Source organism: Aspergillus puulaauensis, chromosome 4, assembly GCF_016861865.1.
Source record: "Aspergillus puulaauensis MK2 DNA, chromosome 4, nearly complete sequence".
Classification (NCBI taxonomy): Eukaryota; Fungi; Ascomycota; class Eurotiomycetes; order Eurotiales; family Aspergillaceae; genus Aspergillus; species Aspergillus puulaauensis.
This window is the reverse complement of record NC_054860.1, coordinates 836,823-854,859: the sequence shown is the minus strand read 5'-3', so window position 1 is coordinate 854,859 and position 18,037 is coordinate 836,823. Positions and strand designations below refer to the sequence as shown.

Below are 18,037 nucleotides of genomic sequence, written 5' to 3'. Positions count from 1 at the left end.
CGCCAACGCGCTGACCTTCTGCATGGGCGGCTCCAAGCCACGCTGGTCATGATGGCGAGATTTGATCAATCAGCTCCATGGGGGCCAATTTATGGAGTCTTGGACGTCAATATCCGTTCTTCCGTTCAAGTGAACGTTGAAGCATCCACCAGTCGGTGTTGATTGTTGGATCGCTGATCAATAACTGACGCTCCACCAACTGCTAGAGATCGATTGGATTCGAGGTTCTCCATCCCCTTTCTTCACAATGCAATTTCCACCAGCACCGCCCACAGAACATGATCTAATCCGCTTTTGGCTCTTTGAATCGCTTTTGGCCCCATCCGCCAAATTGTGATGCTGGCAGGTGTCTTAAACCTTGGGCGACAGAGATAGCCATCCCTCTTCGTTGGTTCCTGCCCCCAGCGATCGACACCGCTAACCGGCAGTCCAACAGTGACAGAGCGGTTGGTTGTCGACTCAGTTCTCAGAGACCAGAGTACAGACGACAGGGGCTTGTTAGAAACAGTCCTGATTGGTGGGGTCGAGAAAAACCCACCACCAGATCTGTTAAGCTGGAGTCCTTTTGGCCCGTGCATCATTGGGGGAAGGCCGCGGCACTGCCCCCTTCGCTGCATCCAGCGCTTTTCTTCAGCGAGAACATTACCAGGGTGAGCCGGTAATAGTAGCATGTTATTAACATTCGCGTTTTCAGTATCCCTGGGTGCGACGAGCAATATGTTCCTGCAAGCTCGCAAGACGACCTGGACAAGGGCTACTAAGACTCTCGCACTTGTGAACATTAGCTGCAATCTGCGTACGAAACGCATAACTTGTACTCCGGAGTATCTAGCACTTCTTCATGAGGCCGGGGATACGGAATCCCCGCGGGTCCGCGCCTCCGCGGGGTGGGGTTGGGCCCAGAACCCAATTGTTGCTTGCACCACGTTTCTCTTGACACCCGTCATTCTCTTGGACAAGGTCCGGACAACGTTATTTCGGCCAGCGCCACTTAGGTCACCCCGTAGAAATGTTGTATACGCGAGTTCGCGGCGACACGCCGAGTTTCTTGGAACACTCTTCACATTCCCAACTACTGGCCAGCTTGACTGAAATTCTGAGTCAAGTGGAAGCAATCGTCATCGGCCGATATCTAATGCTCAGCCGGCCTTGTGAAATGTGTTGATCACACCTCTCCGCATAATCAAACTGCATAGGACGCCTTAAAATCCGAAGACCCCAAAATGGCTGTCCCATGGTAATCATTTCCCCAACCAGTCGACGAAACAGGGAGTGTCGACGGCTTGGACAAATATAGCAACCAAATTCTCCGCATCAGGGTCCGACGTTCGCGTCTACGGGCGCCGGTGTACCGACACCGAGTCTAGCCAAGAATCCCATTGCACAATTCTGGAGATACCATACATCTACTCGGGCGGAATCTTGTCTCTAATCAGTCACTAGATTTAACAATCCCCCATGCCACGTAACATCCCTGTGTCGTGGCTTTTGTTAGTTTTCCCGTCGGGAATCCTCCCTGTTAGCAATGTCCAATGGGCTCAATGAATACGCGAGACACTACGAGAAAGTCAAGACCACATGGCCCGAGACTCTGCAGACTGCTGCACGTCTCGAGATTTCTAACGGACCAGTCTACCTGACCCGAGTTGCATGTCAAACCAAGTAAGGGGCAGACCGGCCACGACCAGAACCAAGCCCAGCCCAGGAGGGTAGGCGCCGTGCCAAGCTGCCCAAGCAGGGTATGGGCAGGATTGGGTGACCACATGCCAATTGATAAGTCCCTCGAACCCGCTGAACAGTCCGAACGACAAAAGTATTGGCCTTTGGGCGTGGCCATCGTATGAGCTGCTGAATCGGTGGAGGTAGGGCTGAGGGTGGATTTCAGCTCCGACAATTGACCTGTTCGAGCCCTGGACCCTAGCGCCTTGATTTGGTAGATTTAAATCTTGGCTGATTAACTTGGCGCCTTATCATTGGAAATGGCTTGACGATTTTTCGGCGACTCCGACTTTCACCATTCCATTCTAAGTGGAGGGTTACGCTACTGCGCTCGTATCTCATGGGCAAGGCTGAAACGGTCCTCTTCCACGCTACTAGCGATTATTGCTAAGATACGCTTCAAAGAGAAGCTATAGTCTATATCAATTCAATGTACAACTAGATGGCTATACAGTAAACAACGACTAAAGCTGGAGAACAATTTTGCCAATCTGTTTACCCTGCCAAACAAACTCGACGGCCTCCTCAGCCTGCTCAAATGGGAAGACCTTATCAATGAGATCATGGAGTCGAGTCTGCGCCGCCGATAGAGCCGCACAGAAATCTTCCATATCATACTTCGATCCGGCATTGATACCCCTGAGATTAACTCGGCGATCGATAAGAGTGGGAACGAGCTCCCGCAGATCGTTAGGGTCTTGCTTCGACAGGTACCCAACTTGGCTGACGACACCGCCGCGCTTTGTGCACTTGAGACTCTTCACCAGAGATCCTGTTCCGCCGTTCTCGACCACGATGTCGACGCCCTCGCCTCCAGTGAGCTTGAGGGCTTCCTGGTGCCAGTCGGGGGTCGTTGCGTAGTTGATAGTCAGGATCCCAGGATACTTGTCCTTCATTTGCTGTAGTTTTGTGTCGCTCGACGAGGTCAGAATAATGCGGAGACCTGCCGCTCTGGCGATTTTAAGCGCGAAGACGCTCACACCACCGGTGCCTGGTTCGATATTAGTTACGCATTATCCTGGAAAGCCAAAAAGCCAAAAAGCCGTACATACCTTGAATGAGAACAGTCTCGCCAATCCGCATCCCTTTCAGAGCTGACCACGCAGTCACGCCCGCGCAGGGAATAGTCGCGGCCTCAACCCAGTCTAGATAGTCGGGAATGCGACAAAGCCGCGTCTCGTCGAAGATGATATAGTCAGCCATAACGCCATCCTCGTCAGCGGCAAGCCACGAGCGCTTCCCCTCGCGTCCTGAAATAAACTGCGTGTCGGTGACGGGACTGGCGCGGTCACCAAGATTTAGGGTAGTGACTTTCTCGCCGACAGCGATGACTTCACCGGCTGCATCGTTGCACAGGATGCCATTGGGCACGACGGGCCAGGGGTTCCCGCCGTTGGCGATGTTGGCGTCGCGGTAGTTGAGGGCGACGGCGTGGACTTTGATGAGTACGCCTGTTGGAGCGAGTGCGGGGAGGGCTTCCTGCACGGGCTTGAGTTTGGGGGTGCCCGGGGTGTAGTCGTCTGTGCGCCGGAAGGTGCGGCGGCGGGTTACTGGGGTTGACATGGCGGTGGTGTTGTAGATTTGAAAGACTGATGGATGATAATTATGAAGATGTCACTGGCATCGACATGACTTTATACCAGAGCCCTAGGGAACATTCGGGAGAGCCGACGGACGCTTCTTACTAATTGATGCCAGGCTCGGGACTCGATGCCGACTCCCCCGCCATCTGGTTGTATAAGCAGGAAAACAAGGTGAATTACAGGCCCAGCCTGCAGCCCAGCATGGTTTCCCCGCGGTTGGACGCCCCGACTGTCGAGGGTGAATGAGATATTGCATTCCCGAGATTCCGGTGATCTAGCGGCACGGCCGAACAATCGATAGAATCGATCCTATATAAAGTCCCTCTACCTGGAATTAAAGACCAAAGCCCTACCCTAGAACAACATTATCACCATCACTTATTTTATCATTATACAAACAAACCCCCAAAATGTCCACCGCAACCCTAAGCATAGCCCGCATCGACGTCTTCCAAAAAGCCCTCCCCTACTCAGGCGGCACCTACACCCTCTCCAACAACCGCACCTACACCTCCTTCGACGCAACCTTCGTACGCATCACAACCAACACCGGAATCTCAGGCTGGGGCGAAAGCACCCCCTTCGGGTCCACCTACATCGCAGCACATGGGCTCGGGGTGCGCGCCGCCATTACCGAAATCGCACCAAAGCTCATCGGCCTAGATCCACGGCGCGTGGACCGCATTAACGATGCAATGGACGAGGCGCTGCTCGGCCATGAATCCGCCAAGGCCGCGATTGATATTGCGTGCTGGGACGTCTTTGGGAAGGCCGTTGGGATGCCTGTTTGTGAGTTGCTGGGTGGGCGGACGGATGTGGAACTCCCCATTATCTCATCTATCTATGTTGGTGAGCCTGAGGAGATGCGGCGGAGGGTTGCGGACCATAGGGAGAAGGGGTACGTGGGCCACTCGATCAAGATTGACGGGGGGGATCCTTCGGTGGACGCGCAGCGGATCACGGCTTGTTTGAAGGATAAGCAGCCTGGGGAGTTCTTTCTGGTTGATGGGAACTGCGGACTTAGCGTTGAGACTGTGTTGCGGATGCTGAGGCTTCTCCCGAGTGATGCGGGACTGGACTTTGTGCTTGAGGCGCCGTGTGCGACGTGGCGGGAGTGTGTATCCTTGCGGCGCCGAACGAACGTGCCGATTTATTTCGACGAACTTGCGAACTCGGATGTCTCGATTGTGCAGATGATTGCGGACGATGCTGTGGAGGGGATTGGGATGAAGATTACGAAGAACGGAGGGCTGACGCGGTGTCGAAGGCAGAGGGATATGTGTCTTGCGGCTGGGTATACGATGAGTGTGCAGGATACTGTGGGGTCTGATATCTCGTTTGCGGCGATCGTGCATATGGCGCAGTCGGTGCCGGAGAGGAATCTCAGGTGTGTTCTGGAGGATCGCGATATGGTTACGGTTAAGACGGCGGATGGGCCGTTTGAGGTTGTTGGGGGGAGGGTTACAGCGCCGGCTTTGCCTGGACTGGGGATTACGGTGCGCATGGATGTTCTTGGGGAGCCTGTGGCTAGTTATTATTGATTATAGAAGTTGTCTAGAGGAGCTGAGGATTGTCTACTATAGGGATCAATACGAGGGCGGACCATGTTTACGATAGAAGGTAAATGCAGGGAGATATTCAGACAACAGATCAGTGATAAGCTGAATTGCATTTATCATGTCTCATCAATAAAAAGAAATCAAGCATCCACAACCTCCCTCGGCGTCTTATCCTTCTTCTTCAAATAAAACGCCTGCAGAATCTCCGTCCAGAACCCAACAGGCTTCTCCGTCGTCGTCGCCTCATAAGCATCAACAACCGGCCTGGTCCAAACAAGATCCACATCCTTCAGACTGCGAATCTTCGTCCGCTTGACAAGCTTCCACCCGAAATACAGAATCGGCGCTACAATCTGCATCGTATAGTTCTGGAAAAACTTCTCCACGCTCCACGGCGCAAAGGCCGTATATCCATAGAACAGCAGGATAAGGACCATGGCGAAGATCCCCACATAAGCGCTGTACGGCTGGAAATAGCCCTTGTAGGGGAGTGAATCGCGGTTTAGGCCCTGTGCTTTGCAGGCGCCGTGGAAGCGGAGGTAGGTGATGCAGATGACGAGGTAGTCGATTAGGGCACCGGCGGTGACGAGCGAGACGAGCCAGGTGAGGACCTGGGAGGAGTTCTCGGACATCTGGAGGAAGGAGAGGAAGGGGAAGCACATGACGACTGCGAAGGCGACGATGGGGACGCCGCGGCGGGTTTTGGTGAGGATCTTGGGGGCGCGGCCGTCGAGGGCGAGGCCGTAGAGGGAGCGGGTGGCGCAGTATGTCAGTGTATTGCCGGCGGAGAAGATGCAGCTGACGAGGAGGGCGTTGACGATGTGCGGGAGGACGCCGATGCCTAGGTTGGACATGGCGATGATGTAGGGGGATGCGCCGGCGCCGGACTTGTTGCTTTCGCCGTTGAGGATGGCCTGGAGGGTTGGGTTGTCCCAGGGCACGACGATGCCGACGCAGAGGGCGCCCATGACGAAGAAGAGGATGAAGCGCCAGTAGATGGTCTTGAAGGCGGCTTTGATATAGATGCGCGGGTGCTTTGCTTCGGCGGCGGCCATGGAGATGTACTCGGGGCCGACGATGCAGAAGGCAGCAGACCAGACGCAGGCGAGGAAGCCTTCAAAGCGCCCGAGATCACCAGAGGTTCGTGATGCTGCAAAGGGCCCTGGGGTGTTCCAGTGCCGGAAGCCATAGGCGTCGTGCTGAGGGTTTCCACCGACCATGGTGACGAAGGTGAAGAAGAACAGGATGAAGATCAAGAGGACCTTTCCTGTGGACAGCCAGAACTCGGCCTCGCCAAAGGCAGAGACGGCGAGAATATTAATCAGTCTATCACAGTGTCAGCTTTTTTCAGCGATTACAGGAGCCGAGAACTGAGTAGAGCAGTGAACGTAGTCTGTCTTGGGCAAGACATGGACGTGTATCAGCATGGAATATATACCCATAGAGAACAATGCACGCGGCACACACTGCGGCAACAGGAATATCGTCTCTCCAGTACCCCAGTGTCAAGTTAATGGCCGTGATCTCAAACGGCACCATGAGCGCTTCGTAGATGAAGAAGTTCCAGCCGACCATAAAGCCGAGTGCGTCGTCGACCCAGTTCCCAGCGAGGCGGATGAAGCCTCCAGAGACAGGATGCAGGACGGTCATCTCGGCGATACAGTTATTGATGCAGCCGAGCACGAAGCAGTATACGACATACGCGATGAGCAGGCTGGCGGGTCCGCCAGCGGCCAGGCCGTTCCCGATGGTGATGAACAGGGCAGTGCCGATTGAGCCGCCAATGGCTATGAGCTGGATGTGCTTATTTTCGAGGCGGCGCTCGAGGCCGTCGATCTCGTCGACTTGGCCATGGGGGGTGCCGGGGTCGAGGGCTACATCGGAGGATTTCTCCTTCAGGGGCTCCATTTCCGAGTGGGTGGGGTGTTGCTTGGGCTGACGGGGCTATTGACTTAGGAATAGGTACGGACAGGCGGGTCTTGCTGCTTGCGGGCCATCCGGGTGTCCACCGTAGATGCGTAGGATAACCGAGAGAGAGTATCGGACGGGCGCTTGGGGTTGAGACTGGAGAGCTTGGGAAGATGAAAGAAAGCGATATGGGCCCACGTGGGTTTTATATGGCGAGAGCTTAGCGTGCCTTCTATCTGCTACGCGAAATCAAGGAATCGGAAATTCAGAAACAGTTATGGTGTGCAGGCGGGGGGATGGAGCCCCAAAAGTCAAACTGAAAGCCAAACCCCAGACGGCGTCGCTTTAGTTCGGTGTCACCCCTCGGGACTGCCCTGATTGGAGAGACGCAGACTTCGGCAGATCCGAGATTCCAATCAGATCCAGGCCCAAACAGTTGTAAACCAATGGAAACGCCTTCTCCCCTTGCCAAGATGGCGTCGCCACACATCTCGGCTTCTCTCCCGCCGTTTGCGGACGATGCCCGGGCCTTCCGAGGGCACCCAACTGAATTGGACTCGAAGTTATTGAGATGCTGAATTGCAGTGAATGATAGACTCTGTACTGTGTCTTCACAGCTACTCTGCAGTTGCTCTAGCACTCAAAGTAAATACTGTCAGGCCGACCGGCTAGGGCTAACTCGTCACCTGATCCGCGACGTCACTGTACATGCTGCATTAACTATAGTGAAAATAGCGTAACAACGTGGAAATTGGATCAGATTCACGGATGACTCCTGCAGCCTGCAGCCACTCCAGCTGTCCAGAAAGAGGCCTCCGACGTGGTGAGTTGGAGCCGACCGCCACTCGGGAGACGGCTGGGATCTGTCATCTCGGATCCCCAACCCTGATAAATTAAAGATAAACGGATATGCTTATCTCGGATCGTACAGAGTGCGGGGAGAGCTCGGAAGAGAATACTCGATTTGATCTGCGGGGTGACTGCGTCCAATGTGCAATGTCCCTGGTGTTTCGCTGCCACCGGTCTTCCCCAACCCCGCGGTCTGCCCACAATGCAGCCTGCGCAGCGAGCACTGCCCCCCAGTGCTAATCAGAAACAAAGGAGGGCGACGATTGCGTAAGCCTGCCTGCCACTCGGAGTTTAGGATACGTGTGACGTGAATGTCTGACCTGCTATCAGGTGCACTGCTTGCCGCCAGAGCAAAATCAAGTGCTCCGGGGACGAACCCTGTGTCAATTGCCGACGACGTTTGCTTAAGTGTCAGTTTTCCGAAGGCAATAACAAGATACTAGTATCTGAACGGTTTGTCCACTTGTATCGTATCCTGGCACCAAGCTCACTAGCACCAGGTATCTTCGCGGTCTGCAAAAGCAGGCATACAACTGGCAGCGGGCGACCGGCGTCAAACGCCCTCGAGAAGAGTGTTTCCGTTTCGATGAAGACACTGGAACAAGCCATCCTGTAAACGAGTCTGGAGCTGCTGAAGAGCTTCTCGGCCCCAGGCCCGAAGGGTCGCCAGTTCCACCTGCTGCCGAGCTGTCCTGCAATATCTGGACAAGCCCTTTCACGCTTCCCACAACGGTCTTCAAGAATGCCGGCCAGGAACAGCGAAAGTGGAGTTAGTATGTCGTCTCATTTACACCCTTACGTTCTAACATGGCTTTGCTAGTATGGCTCGCTCCATTCTCGCCGTGGTCTCTCACGGCTCGACTGATCGTGATGTTGACCGATAAACTCCATCCGGACTCTGCCAACAGCCTGCCCCAATTGTTCTTGGACGGAGAGATATATCCTCTGGTCTGGGACCAGGTAAAAGCCCCAGGCCCTCCCAATACCAGCGACCTGCCATCCCTCGATTACGCTCTCTATCTCTTCCAGATAGTCCGCTTCCGTCTCGGCCAGGCATACAGGTTCTTCGAGGAAGACTCATTCGTCTCCCAAATCCATAGATTCTACGATAGTCGGCTAAGTGCAGATGCGACGGAACCTCGATTCTGGTTTGTTCAGTTTCTTATGGTCCTTGCACTTGGAAATGCATTCATTGCGAGGCCGCGGAACCAAAAGGACCCCGCTGGGTCGAAGTACTTTGTGCGCGCCATGTCCGCTATGCCAACAAATATCTCCACCGGAAAGGATAGTCTCCTTGCTATAGAGGCACTGGCGTTGGTTGGACTGTATCTGTATGCAATTGACCACAGAGAGGCATCACATGTACATGTACGTCCATCACTCTATCCACGGAGATGTCATATTTACTAAGGATTCAACAGGTTGGCCATGCAATACGAATCGCCCAGCTGGAAGGAATGCATACCCAGCTTCCGGAGGAAGTTCTCGGGGCTACAACTGTGGCCCGATGCCGTAACCTCTGGTGGTCTCTATATATCCTCGACCGTCACTTCTCTCCATCCTTAGGCCTCCCAGTTACCCTACAAGACAGCGACATAACGACCTTGATAAACCCGCTGGCCTCGAATCTGCAGAACATGACATTCAGCCTTCAAGTGAGAATAACGCGGATGTTTTCATTTATTATCGGCAGTATGTACAGCTTTACTTTCCTCTGGTCTCCAGCTAACAATGTTTCAACAATGCAGCCATATACAAAACCGAAAAGACGCCACTTGCCACGTTCCTAGACATAACTCGCGGGATCTTAGAGACAATGGCCAAATACGCAGAGGAAATCGAAAATATGATCAATGTCAATTTCCATGGGTCTAGAGACAATGTACCCAAAGAGATGCGACACACGATTCTTCAATACCACCAGGTATGTCACTGCCCTTCCATCCAATGCCTATCGAGCCCTATCCTAACCCATTCCTAGTGCGTTATAGCAGCTACAAGACCACTCCTTCTATCCGTCCTCAAAGAACGCCTAGAGAAACTGGGCCGAGCAGAAGAAGACTGGCAGAAATTCCTAGCTCTCCCCAAATCCCTGATTTCCACCGGCATCAAGTCCGCCGAGAAGACACTCCAGATAATCGGCGATGAAAACGGCCTGCTTGGTGAGTACACCTCTTTCACTAACACAGCTGCACTGGTTTAAATTACATTTGCTGACACCAACTTGTATACGTAGAAACATTCCTCCCCTTCGACCTCGAAATGACCTACGCCGCCGCTCTATACCTAACCCTCTCCAACGCACTCTTCTTTCCCTCGAGCGCAGATACAGACCGGGCATACAGCCGCGCCGCCCACGAAATCCTAGACGAGCTCGTCCTGTCCGGAAACCGGGTCGCAGGCGCGCGGAAACGCGAGCTGACCCGGATCGAAGGGCTATTTCAGGAATTCGCTAGACGGGTAGAGCAGGAGGGACTCCGTCTTTTGACCCTGTCAGACCAGGGCCTTCCGGATGCCACGCAGTTAAATGTGGATATTAATACGAATGCGCCTGCTGAGATGGGATTGGTTTCTGCGGCTGCACTCCAGACTCCGTCGTCGTCGTCGAATGCAGCCTCTACACTGTTCCACGGACATGGACATGCGAATCCCAGTTCGGTAGAACCGGTGGATTCGGCTCCGGCTCCGGCTAGTGTTGAGTTTCTGGAGAGTATTGGAATCTCGTCGTATGAGTTTCTTTCGATCGTGGAGCAGATTGATCATCCTGGGATTTCGGTTGGGGAGTTGGATGTTAGGCCGGATTTGCTGGGTCCTGGGGATGGGACTGGGTCTTTTGGGTGATTCTTTGTTTATGATTGATGTAGAGTATGGTATGAGGTTTTCTAGATATGTAGAAGATGATTATGTCTACAGGTATTGAAGATGGAAACTATCCAATGGTCAACCCGTGTAATGGGGAAACCCATTCATTTGTGTATATGTTTAGGGCAAGTGACATTCTGAGAACAAAATAAATGTAACACCAATATAGTGTCATACGGGAAACATATTACACTTGATGAAACTCTGTATATCCTCCCTTTCGACAGCTCTCGAGAGTCGCATAGTAGTTCGGGACACCCCCAAAGTAGACCAGAGGCTCGCGGAGCTTCCCAGGGATGTTCGCTCCCATGTACCACTATAAAATCCAAATTAGACAGATGACAAGAAACAAGAGGATAACTCACTGAATCCGTCTCAGGCAGCAAAGTAGCGCTGGCAAACTTCCGGATATCCTCACCCCACGCGTCCTCGGCGTCAGCCGAAGCCTCAATACGCTCGAGACCCCGTTCCTTCATATGGTTCAGGACCCCAATGATAAAGTCTCCCTGATACTCCGCGCAGGTTGGCCCATTACACAGGGCAGTGGGTGCCTGTGGACCATACGTGAAGAACATGTTTGGGAACCCTGAGACTGCCATCCCAAGGTACGTCTTGGTGCCATTCTTCCACTTCTCTTGCAGACTCTGGCCACCTCTCCCCTGAAGACCCATCTGCAACAGACCGCCAGTAACGGCGTCAAAGCCAGTCGCGAAGACAATATAATCGAACTCCCACTCCTTCTCAGTCGTCTTGATACCTCGCTCGGTGACCTCCAGTATCGGAGTGGCATTGACGTCCACAAGTGAGACATTGGCCTGGTTGAATATCTCGTAGAAGCCATTCTCCAGGGAAATCCTCTTACACCCAAACCCATGTGGCTGGATCTCTGGAGCGAGGATATCTCTCAACCTCGGATCCTGAATCCGGGGTCGAACCTTGCTCTTCCAGAACTCGTAGGCCTCTTTGTTCGCCTCCTGATTGAACATCATATCCTGGTACGAAGCAAGCCAGTAATGAAAGTCTCCATGTTTCCAAAGCTCCTCATACATCTCCTTTCGCTCTTCAGGCGTATCATCGAACGTACACCGCGGCGTGAAGCCGTAATCGAACCCAGGGAAGCTCTCCCGCCGGCCATCGAACAAGGCCGGATATGACTCCTTAGGGACTATTTCCTGCTGCTCGCCCTGGTTGTAATTGATCTGCTTCATAGGTAAAGCCAGATTCGGCGTTCTCTGGAACAGCACGAATTCACCCGCCACCTGGATGAGTTCCTGCGCGAGCTGCACGCCCGTAGACCCAGTCCCAATAACAGCGACCTTCTTCCCACGCAGATCCGGCTCGTCCTCTTTCTTCGGCCAGTATGAAGGATGGATCCATGTCCCTTTGAAAGACCCAATCCCCTTCCAGTCAGGTATATGTCTCTTCGCCGCAAAACCCGTATTCAGCAACAGATATCTCGCAACAAACACCTTCCCACTGCTACTGGTAACCCTCCAAACACTCCTCTCCTCATCAAACACCGCACCAACAATAACCGTATCAAACTCCACATCCCTCTTCAAGTCCCACTTCTTGTCCACATACGCAAAGTACTCCCTTATCTCCTGGCTACCGGGGAACCGCTGCTTAAATGACCAGTCGTGCCACAGATCTGGGTCTGAGAATTCGTAGTGCGGTACGGGGCTGTCGACTCTTGCGCCGGGGTACCGGTTCCAGTACCACACGCCGCCGAAGTCGGAGGCGCTGTCGACGAGTTTCACGGTGTAGTTGTTGGAGCGGAGGTTCTTGAGTTGGTAGATTCCGCCGAAGCCGGCGCCGACTATTAGGGCGTCGAGGGTTGGTGGGCTTGGAGAGATGGAACCCATTGTATGGTTTTGATATCGAGTATGCGGAATGGATATGAAGACAGAGCAACGTAGGATAGGGAGGAATGTGGGTTGGGATTTGATTTAGAAAGGCACCAGGTAATAAATATTGCATCTTCACCACGGAATGGAGAACCTGGGGTAGGGCTTGGCTGCATGGCTTCTACAGAGTCATATGGCTGCACTGTGATATCTTTGGGCTGGGCCTTGGATCATTATGTATAGTGGCATCTTTAGAGCTTGCGTTCATATCAAAATTGTTAACGCCTAGACATAATATGGATTGTTGATATCCAATTAGTACATGCATACGATTGCAGCTACTAAGATGAGAGCTACCACGGAGCAGATCCCTTGTCATAAAATCCCTAATGCTTCTCGCGAAGCAAATGCCCCGCCTCCAGGGTCAAAGTACGACTCCAAAAGTGACCAGGGAGACGTGTCATCTGCACAAAACAATTGGCTCTAGATCGTACTATTCTCCCCAATCTGCAAATCATCGGGGCGCTCGGAAAGCTGTGCCTGTGCCATGAATACATCCATGTCTGAAACTTGATATTAGCACCCTGGCCTCAGCCCGAATGTGGCAGGCTGCATCAAGAACCCTGAATATGGGCCATATGACAGTTGGCCACCAGCCGATCCTGATTTCTGACAAATGGCTTCACGTTGCCGCGACCAGGGCTCTGGCGCAGACGACGGTCTTCTCCGCACATACTTAGCATAGGCATTGTGCAGATTATGCACAACGCGGAGGCCCCCATCAAGCAAGGCGTAAGTAGATTGGAAGCAGCTTGTTCGCTTCTCAACTAGTTCCTTGACGTGGCAGAGGGGGGGCAAAGTAACCAGCACATGGCACGAGAGCCGAATTCAGCAGTGCGCTGTCTACACAATGGAATTGTCTTGGATGTAGTAAATACAGTAGTGAGTCGGCTGTAAGTGTAGTGGACTTCGAAAAGCATCGACCAGTTCGTGGAAACAAGTCGCTGCTACGACCACCACCAGATGGACCCCTGGCCATGTGTCTTTGGACCAGGGCTATTACATACGTACGTGCTACCGGAATAGACGCCGACTAATGGGATGGGTTGATGAACTTTGATGCTAAGTTGCCAACCTGAGCACTGCCAAGGTGGTCTGTTTGCGAGTATGCCTGCGAACTGGTATATGTTAGGGTCTTAGGCGAAGAGAAGAAATATGAACATTGACGACCAGAAGAATGCCAAGGATCTATATTAAAATGATCTAATTCTTTTCTCCATTATCTTCATGGCCTGGTCGAAACACATGAAAGCAGAAGTCGTGCCTGCCATATCTATGCTTTACTTGGCTGCACCTTCCTTATCATAGAATCTTCCAGCACGTAGCTGAAGGATAAGGAAAGAACGGCCATTTATAGTTCGCACTTTCCTAATCCTGTTTTAATACCGGTTGCACCTTCCTGTCCTTGTATTAACATTAGTTGCACCTTCCCAGTTGTAAAGGCTATTGGAACTGGGTTGTTTAGGAAGGACCGAGGGGGTGGCACCTGCCTTCACTATATTGTATACGTCTCAATCATCAATGTCAAATACACTAACTCATCTCATACTAAATCAGTTGGTCATAATATGATCCTCTCCCAGTTTTTCCGGCCTGACATCGTCATCCCACCCATACGAAGCCACAGGGTTTGTGTTAGACTTTGCGCCTGTCCAATACCTTAACGGCACTCCAGTTCTAGGTTCGTGGTTTATTAGCATATAAACGTTCCTCCTGCTAGTCGTTGCGTCATTATTATGCCAATCTCTTTAATGCAAAGCTTACCCTCGAGCTGCCCATCATAAGTAGGCCGGGTCGTACGTTGATCAAAGCTGACCTGACAGAATTCTCCCCTCCTGTCCCATCTATACTCATTATCTGCCTGGGTTAAACACGGCTATTCCCGGTATAGGAGAGAACAAAAAATAGCTCAATGTCGGCTTGGCCATTTAGCCAGCCTTTAGCATTCAGGGGCCGTGTCCCTGAGGAGGGTGGTGGTGCTGGTCCTGATCCCCCCGTGGCCAGTTATGAGTCCGGGGATTCCATGGCAGACGAAGCACTGCCTCAACGAAGGTATAATTTGACTATCTACGACTAAAGCCTATGCTAACATGATCCATTCCAGAAGTCCCAATATAGGCACGTCAGTCGCCATCAATATCGACAGTGGTGCTTATGCCATTCCTATATGTCTTCTCGACGGGACCGGAATCCTTGAATACGCCACTCGCGTCCTACCTCATCGTGGCGCACAGCTAACACTGCCTTATGTAAATGGGGACATCGGGTATACCATCATTCACTACCTATTCACTGGCGCTTACCGAACCGAAGAGCCAGAAGATGTTATTGATATCCCGATTGCACAGTTGGAGTACATTCGAAGCGTCAAGGTCTACCATGTCGCCAAACTCTACAGCCTCCACAAGCTCTGCAGGCACGCAAAGGCAAACATGCGAAGGTGGGAGAAACATGTTGCGCTGGTTGATATTCTCAGCATAGTGGTTGAGAATTACCCATCGGTATCCAACGACTTCTGGCTCCCTATCTACCTTACCCGCATTATCACCAACCAGTTTCAGGAAGACGAAACACTCTTCACGCAGAAGGGCTTCTTGGATTGCTTTGGTAAGGCGGTGGACTTTGATCGCTTCCTCGCAGGGGTTATGGCCGAGACATATAGCGAAAGGCTAGCTGCTGTCCGACGTGGGCCGCCCCCTGTAGAGATCTATAACAGACCCGAGTTTGTAATTCCAAGCCCCCCGCCGCAGGGACCTATAGAACCCTGGATACCCCAGCCTCAACATACGGATCCCGACTTTCCTCCAGTGAAGATCGAGTACAGGGTCCTTGATCGCTGGGCGCCTCTGACGCAAATTTATCCATTTTATGATAACGCAGAGCCCCGTTCCTCTCAATCGTCTGACTCGATGGTTATCACACGAAGTTCGAGCTTGGGCTGATGCTCTTTCCCTCTGTCGGACTAGCCAAAAAGTTATGTTGGGAAGGATATGCTGGAGATAGCTGGCTAGCCACCAGCCTTGCAGGGTCTTTTGGTGTAGTGGTCTAGCGTCTAATCAGGTTATGGATAGGGCGAGACAGGAAAGCAGTCTCCACGGCTATTAGGGAAGACATATTTGTACGGGAGCGTAAACCCGGAATAACAAAATGTTTATCAGACGTTCCCGCATTTCTAATTGCATCCAAATTTGTCATGTAGCAGCTCTAGGCTAGGCGTCTGTGTAGCTGGTACCATGAATGACTTTATAAACTGTACTCCCTGGCAATTTGGGGTATGTCTGTCCGATACCGTAAGTTCAGGAGTGGTGACAGCTCAGCCATCAAATTAAGCCACCATGCTCCGGTTGGAAAGGTTACACTGGTGATATGGCAGCCTGGGGTCTGCGAAGGAGATTCCCTACCACCGCAAGTCATGTCAGCGTCACGTTGGCCAGAATCACATGCAAAATTATCAAGCATGGACGTCCAACGGCAGACCAAAACTTGGTTCATCCGCCGGGTGGCGCCGGTGTTATACAGCAGGCCATCGTAAATGAAGTTTATTTATATTATCTCTTCCAGCAGAAACGATGCCTGCTGCCTGGGATGAGTCATGAGACGGTAAAATGCGTGTTGCATAACCTTATGCAGGCCAGCCCTGCCCTATCACACAGCCAGCTGGAGATTGACATCTCGTGTCAAGCGCTCAGACAAGGGTTTGTCCAATCGTCGATAGGCCACAATCGCGCCCAAGACGCGAGAGCAGCGCCCAAGCGTAAACAAGTCCCGAAACCGGCAACCCGGTCGTGATTTAAAGGCTTGATGCAAAGTGTTGCAGGGAAGACGCTCAGTTCTCTTTGTCTGAAGCTCGTATTGAGGGCCGGGTTTAAGCCCCTTTGGGAATGTGCCGGGACGGGCTTTTGGGTCGGCGTCGGACTTTACAGCCCTGCTCTTTCTCTCTGCGGTCACTTTCCTCGGAATACACTGCATTAAAGCTGTTTCCTTCTCGCCTTGGTGACCTTACTCTGCAGCGGATTTCACAGCTTCAGGTTCACGTCCAGATCAATCATGTCGAGCCATCCACCCGTGGACATACCCGAGTCCTCGCAGTCGCTTCCTGAAAAGGACCCGCCTGAAGTCACGGTAAACGACGAGTCTAGAGCTCCTGAATATCCGGATGGAGGTGTGAGAGCCTGGGGAGTGGCCTTTGGCACTGCTGGAATCATGTTTTCCACTCTGGGCTACGTGAACTCATGGGGGTATGTATACAAAGTCTGCTTTCGGCACGCAACTAACAATTCGAAGTGTTTACCAGGCATACTACCATACTCACCAGCTCCATGACGAGTCTGCCTCCGCGATTTCCTGGATCGGCTCCCTCCAGTCGTTCTTTCTTTTCGGATCCTCCCTCGTCGGTGGCCCACTCTTCGATCGATATGGCGCGAAGGTCATCTACCCGCCGACGCTTGTATTCGTGTTTACGATCTTCATGACAAGCCTGTGCAAGGAATACTACCAGTTCATGCTTGCACAGGGCGTTCTCGGCGGTGTCTCGCAGGGTCTCATTATGTCACCTGCTATGGCAGCAACACCCCAGTACTTCAACAAGAAGCGCGGCACGGCCATGGGTATCGCTGTTGCAGGGTCATCCATTGGCGGCGTTATACTTCCGATTGCTTTGAATAGGATGCTCACCAAGACTAATCTCGGCTTTGGGTGGTCTGTTCGCATAGAAGCCTTCCTCATTCTGGGTGTCCTGGCCGTTTCCTGCCCTCTGGTTAGGGCCCGGGTGCCCCCGCGGAAGAGCAACTTCTTACTGCCGCAAGCATTTAAAGAGTTGCACTATACCTCTCTTGTTATAGGTGCATGGTTCACTTTCCTCGGGCTTTATCCCCCACTCTTCTATCTTCCATCATACGGGATTGCCCAGGGAATGAGTCCGACGCTTGCCTTTTATCTCAGCGCCATCCTCAATGCCGCCTCGTTCCCTGGGCGTATCATCCCTGCAGTCCTATCCGATAAATTCGGCAGGCTCAATACTTTTGCCGGTGCTGGAATAACCACGGGTGTACTCACATTGTGCTGGCAGCGGGTAGTGGGCAATGCCGGGGTTATCGTCTTCACCGCGTTATTTGGATTCTTTTCCGGGGCGATCATCTCTGGTTCAACCGTTGCTCTCACATCGTGCACCAAGGAAGCAAAAAATATCGGCACATACATGGGTATGGGAATGGCCTTTATTTCGATCTCGGGGTTGATTGGACCTCCCATCAGCGGCGCATTGAATGATACGAAACTGGGCTATGATGCAATTTCGATATTTTCAGGCCTGGCCTCGTTGATCGGAGGCCTTTTTGTTTTCTTTGCCGTTAAGCCACTGAGCGGTCTTGCGCTTTTGTCTAGGGGGTGATTCAGCCTGGTCTGGGTTGCTCGTATCTTGCAGCGGGTCTGTTATAATTAATATATTACTCCAGTATGTTGATTGATACTGAGGGACTATGGGAGTTACGACGTTATAACATGTTATAATAGCTGATAGTAATACAAATTCCACTTCTTGATTCCACTTTACCTTTCCACTGCAGCATCAGATTTAATGTAATATGCAGAATGGTAAAATGATCAACTCTAAAATGCAGATGGCTCATCACAACGCCTTGACAGATATATA

General features: G+C 52.2%; 7 protein-coding genes across 7 annotated transcripts; 4 read left to right on the top strand and 3 right to left on the bottom strand.

The window, feature by feature from the left end:
* Window positions 1-2,183: 2,183 nt before the first annotated feature.
* On the bottom strand, window positions 2,184-3,282 carry APUU_40360S (zinc-dependent alcohol dehydrogenase family protein; the record flags this gene model as incomplete). The annotated part of the gene is made up of 2 exons (XM_041703423.1): window positions 2,184-2,710; window positions 2,772-3,282. 2 exons carry the CDS (start codon window positions 3,280-3,282, stop codon window positions 2,184-2,186), a joined length of 1,038 nt encoding a protein of 345 aa, XP_041556110.1.
* Window positions 3,283-3,712: 430 nt separating this feature from the next.
* APUU_40359A (mandelate racemase/muconate lactonizing enzyme family protein) lies at window positions 3,713-4,843 on the top strand (the record flags this gene model as incomplete). Its single annotated transcript, XM_041703422.1, has 1 exon — window positions 3,713-4,843. The coding sequence occupies one exon, from the start codon at window positions 3,713-3,715 to the stop codon at window positions 4,841-4,843; it is 1,131 nt and encodes a 376-aa protein (XP_041556109.1).
* A 158-nt stretch (window positions 4,844-5,001) lies between these two features.
* On the bottom strand, window positions 5,002-6,769 carry APUU_40358S (uncharacterized protein; the record flags this gene model as incomplete). The annotated part of the gene is made up of 2 exons (XM_041703421.1): window positions 5,002-6,187; window positions 6,300-6,769. 2 exons carry the CDS (start codon window positions 6,767-6,769, stop codon window positions 5,002-5,004), a joined length of 1,656 nt encoding a protein of 551 aa, XP_041556108.1.
* A 1,051-nt stretch (window positions 6,770-7,820) lies between these two features.
* APUU_40357A (Zn(II)2Cys6 transcription factor) lies at window positions 7,821-10,459 on the top strand (the record flags this gene model as incomplete). Its single annotated transcript, XM_041703420.1, has 8 exons — window positions 7,821-7,885; window positions 7,949-8,071; window positions 8,119-8,387; window positions 8,439-8,986; window positions 9,040-9,310; window positions 9,367-9,542; window positions 9,600-9,780; window positions 9,855-10,459. The coding sequence occupies 8 exons, from the start codon at window positions 7,821-7,823 to the stop codon at window positions 10,457-10,459; spliced, it is 2,238 nt and encodes a 745-aa protein (XP_041556107.1).
* A 208-nt stretch (window positions 10,460-10,667) lies between these two features.
* On the bottom strand, window positions 10,668-12,345 carry APUU_40356S (flavin-containing monooxygenase; the record flags this gene model as incomplete). Its single annotated transcript, XM_041703419.1, has 2 exons — window positions 10,668-10,796; window positions 10,846-12,345. 2 exons carry the CDS (start codon window positions 12,343-12,345, stop codon window positions 10,668-10,670), a joined length of 1,629 nt encoding a protein of 542 aa, XP_041556106.1.
* A 1,954-nt stretch (window positions 12,346-14,299) lies between these two features.
* On the top strand, window positions 14,300-15,329 carry APUU_40355A (uncharacterized protein; the record flags this gene model as incomplete). The annotated part of the gene is made up of 2 exons (XM_041703417.1): window positions 14,300-14,439; window positions 14,492-15,329. The coding sequence occupies 2 exons, from the start codon at window positions 14,300-14,302 to the stop codon at window positions 15,327-15,329; spliced, it is 978 nt and encodes a 325-aa protein (XP_041556105.1).
* Window positions 15,330-16,434: 1,105 nt separating this feature from the next.
* Window positions 16,435-17,776, top strand: APUU_40354A (MCT family MFS transporter; the record flags this gene model as incomplete). The annotated part of the gene is made up of 2 exons (XM_041703416.1): window positions 16,435-16,625; window positions 16,672-17,776. 2 exons carry the CDS (start codon window positions 16,435-16,437, stop codon window positions 17,774-17,776), a joined length of 1,296 nt encoding a protein of 431 aa, XP_041556104.1.
* Window positions 17,777-18,037: the final 261 nt, after the last annotated feature.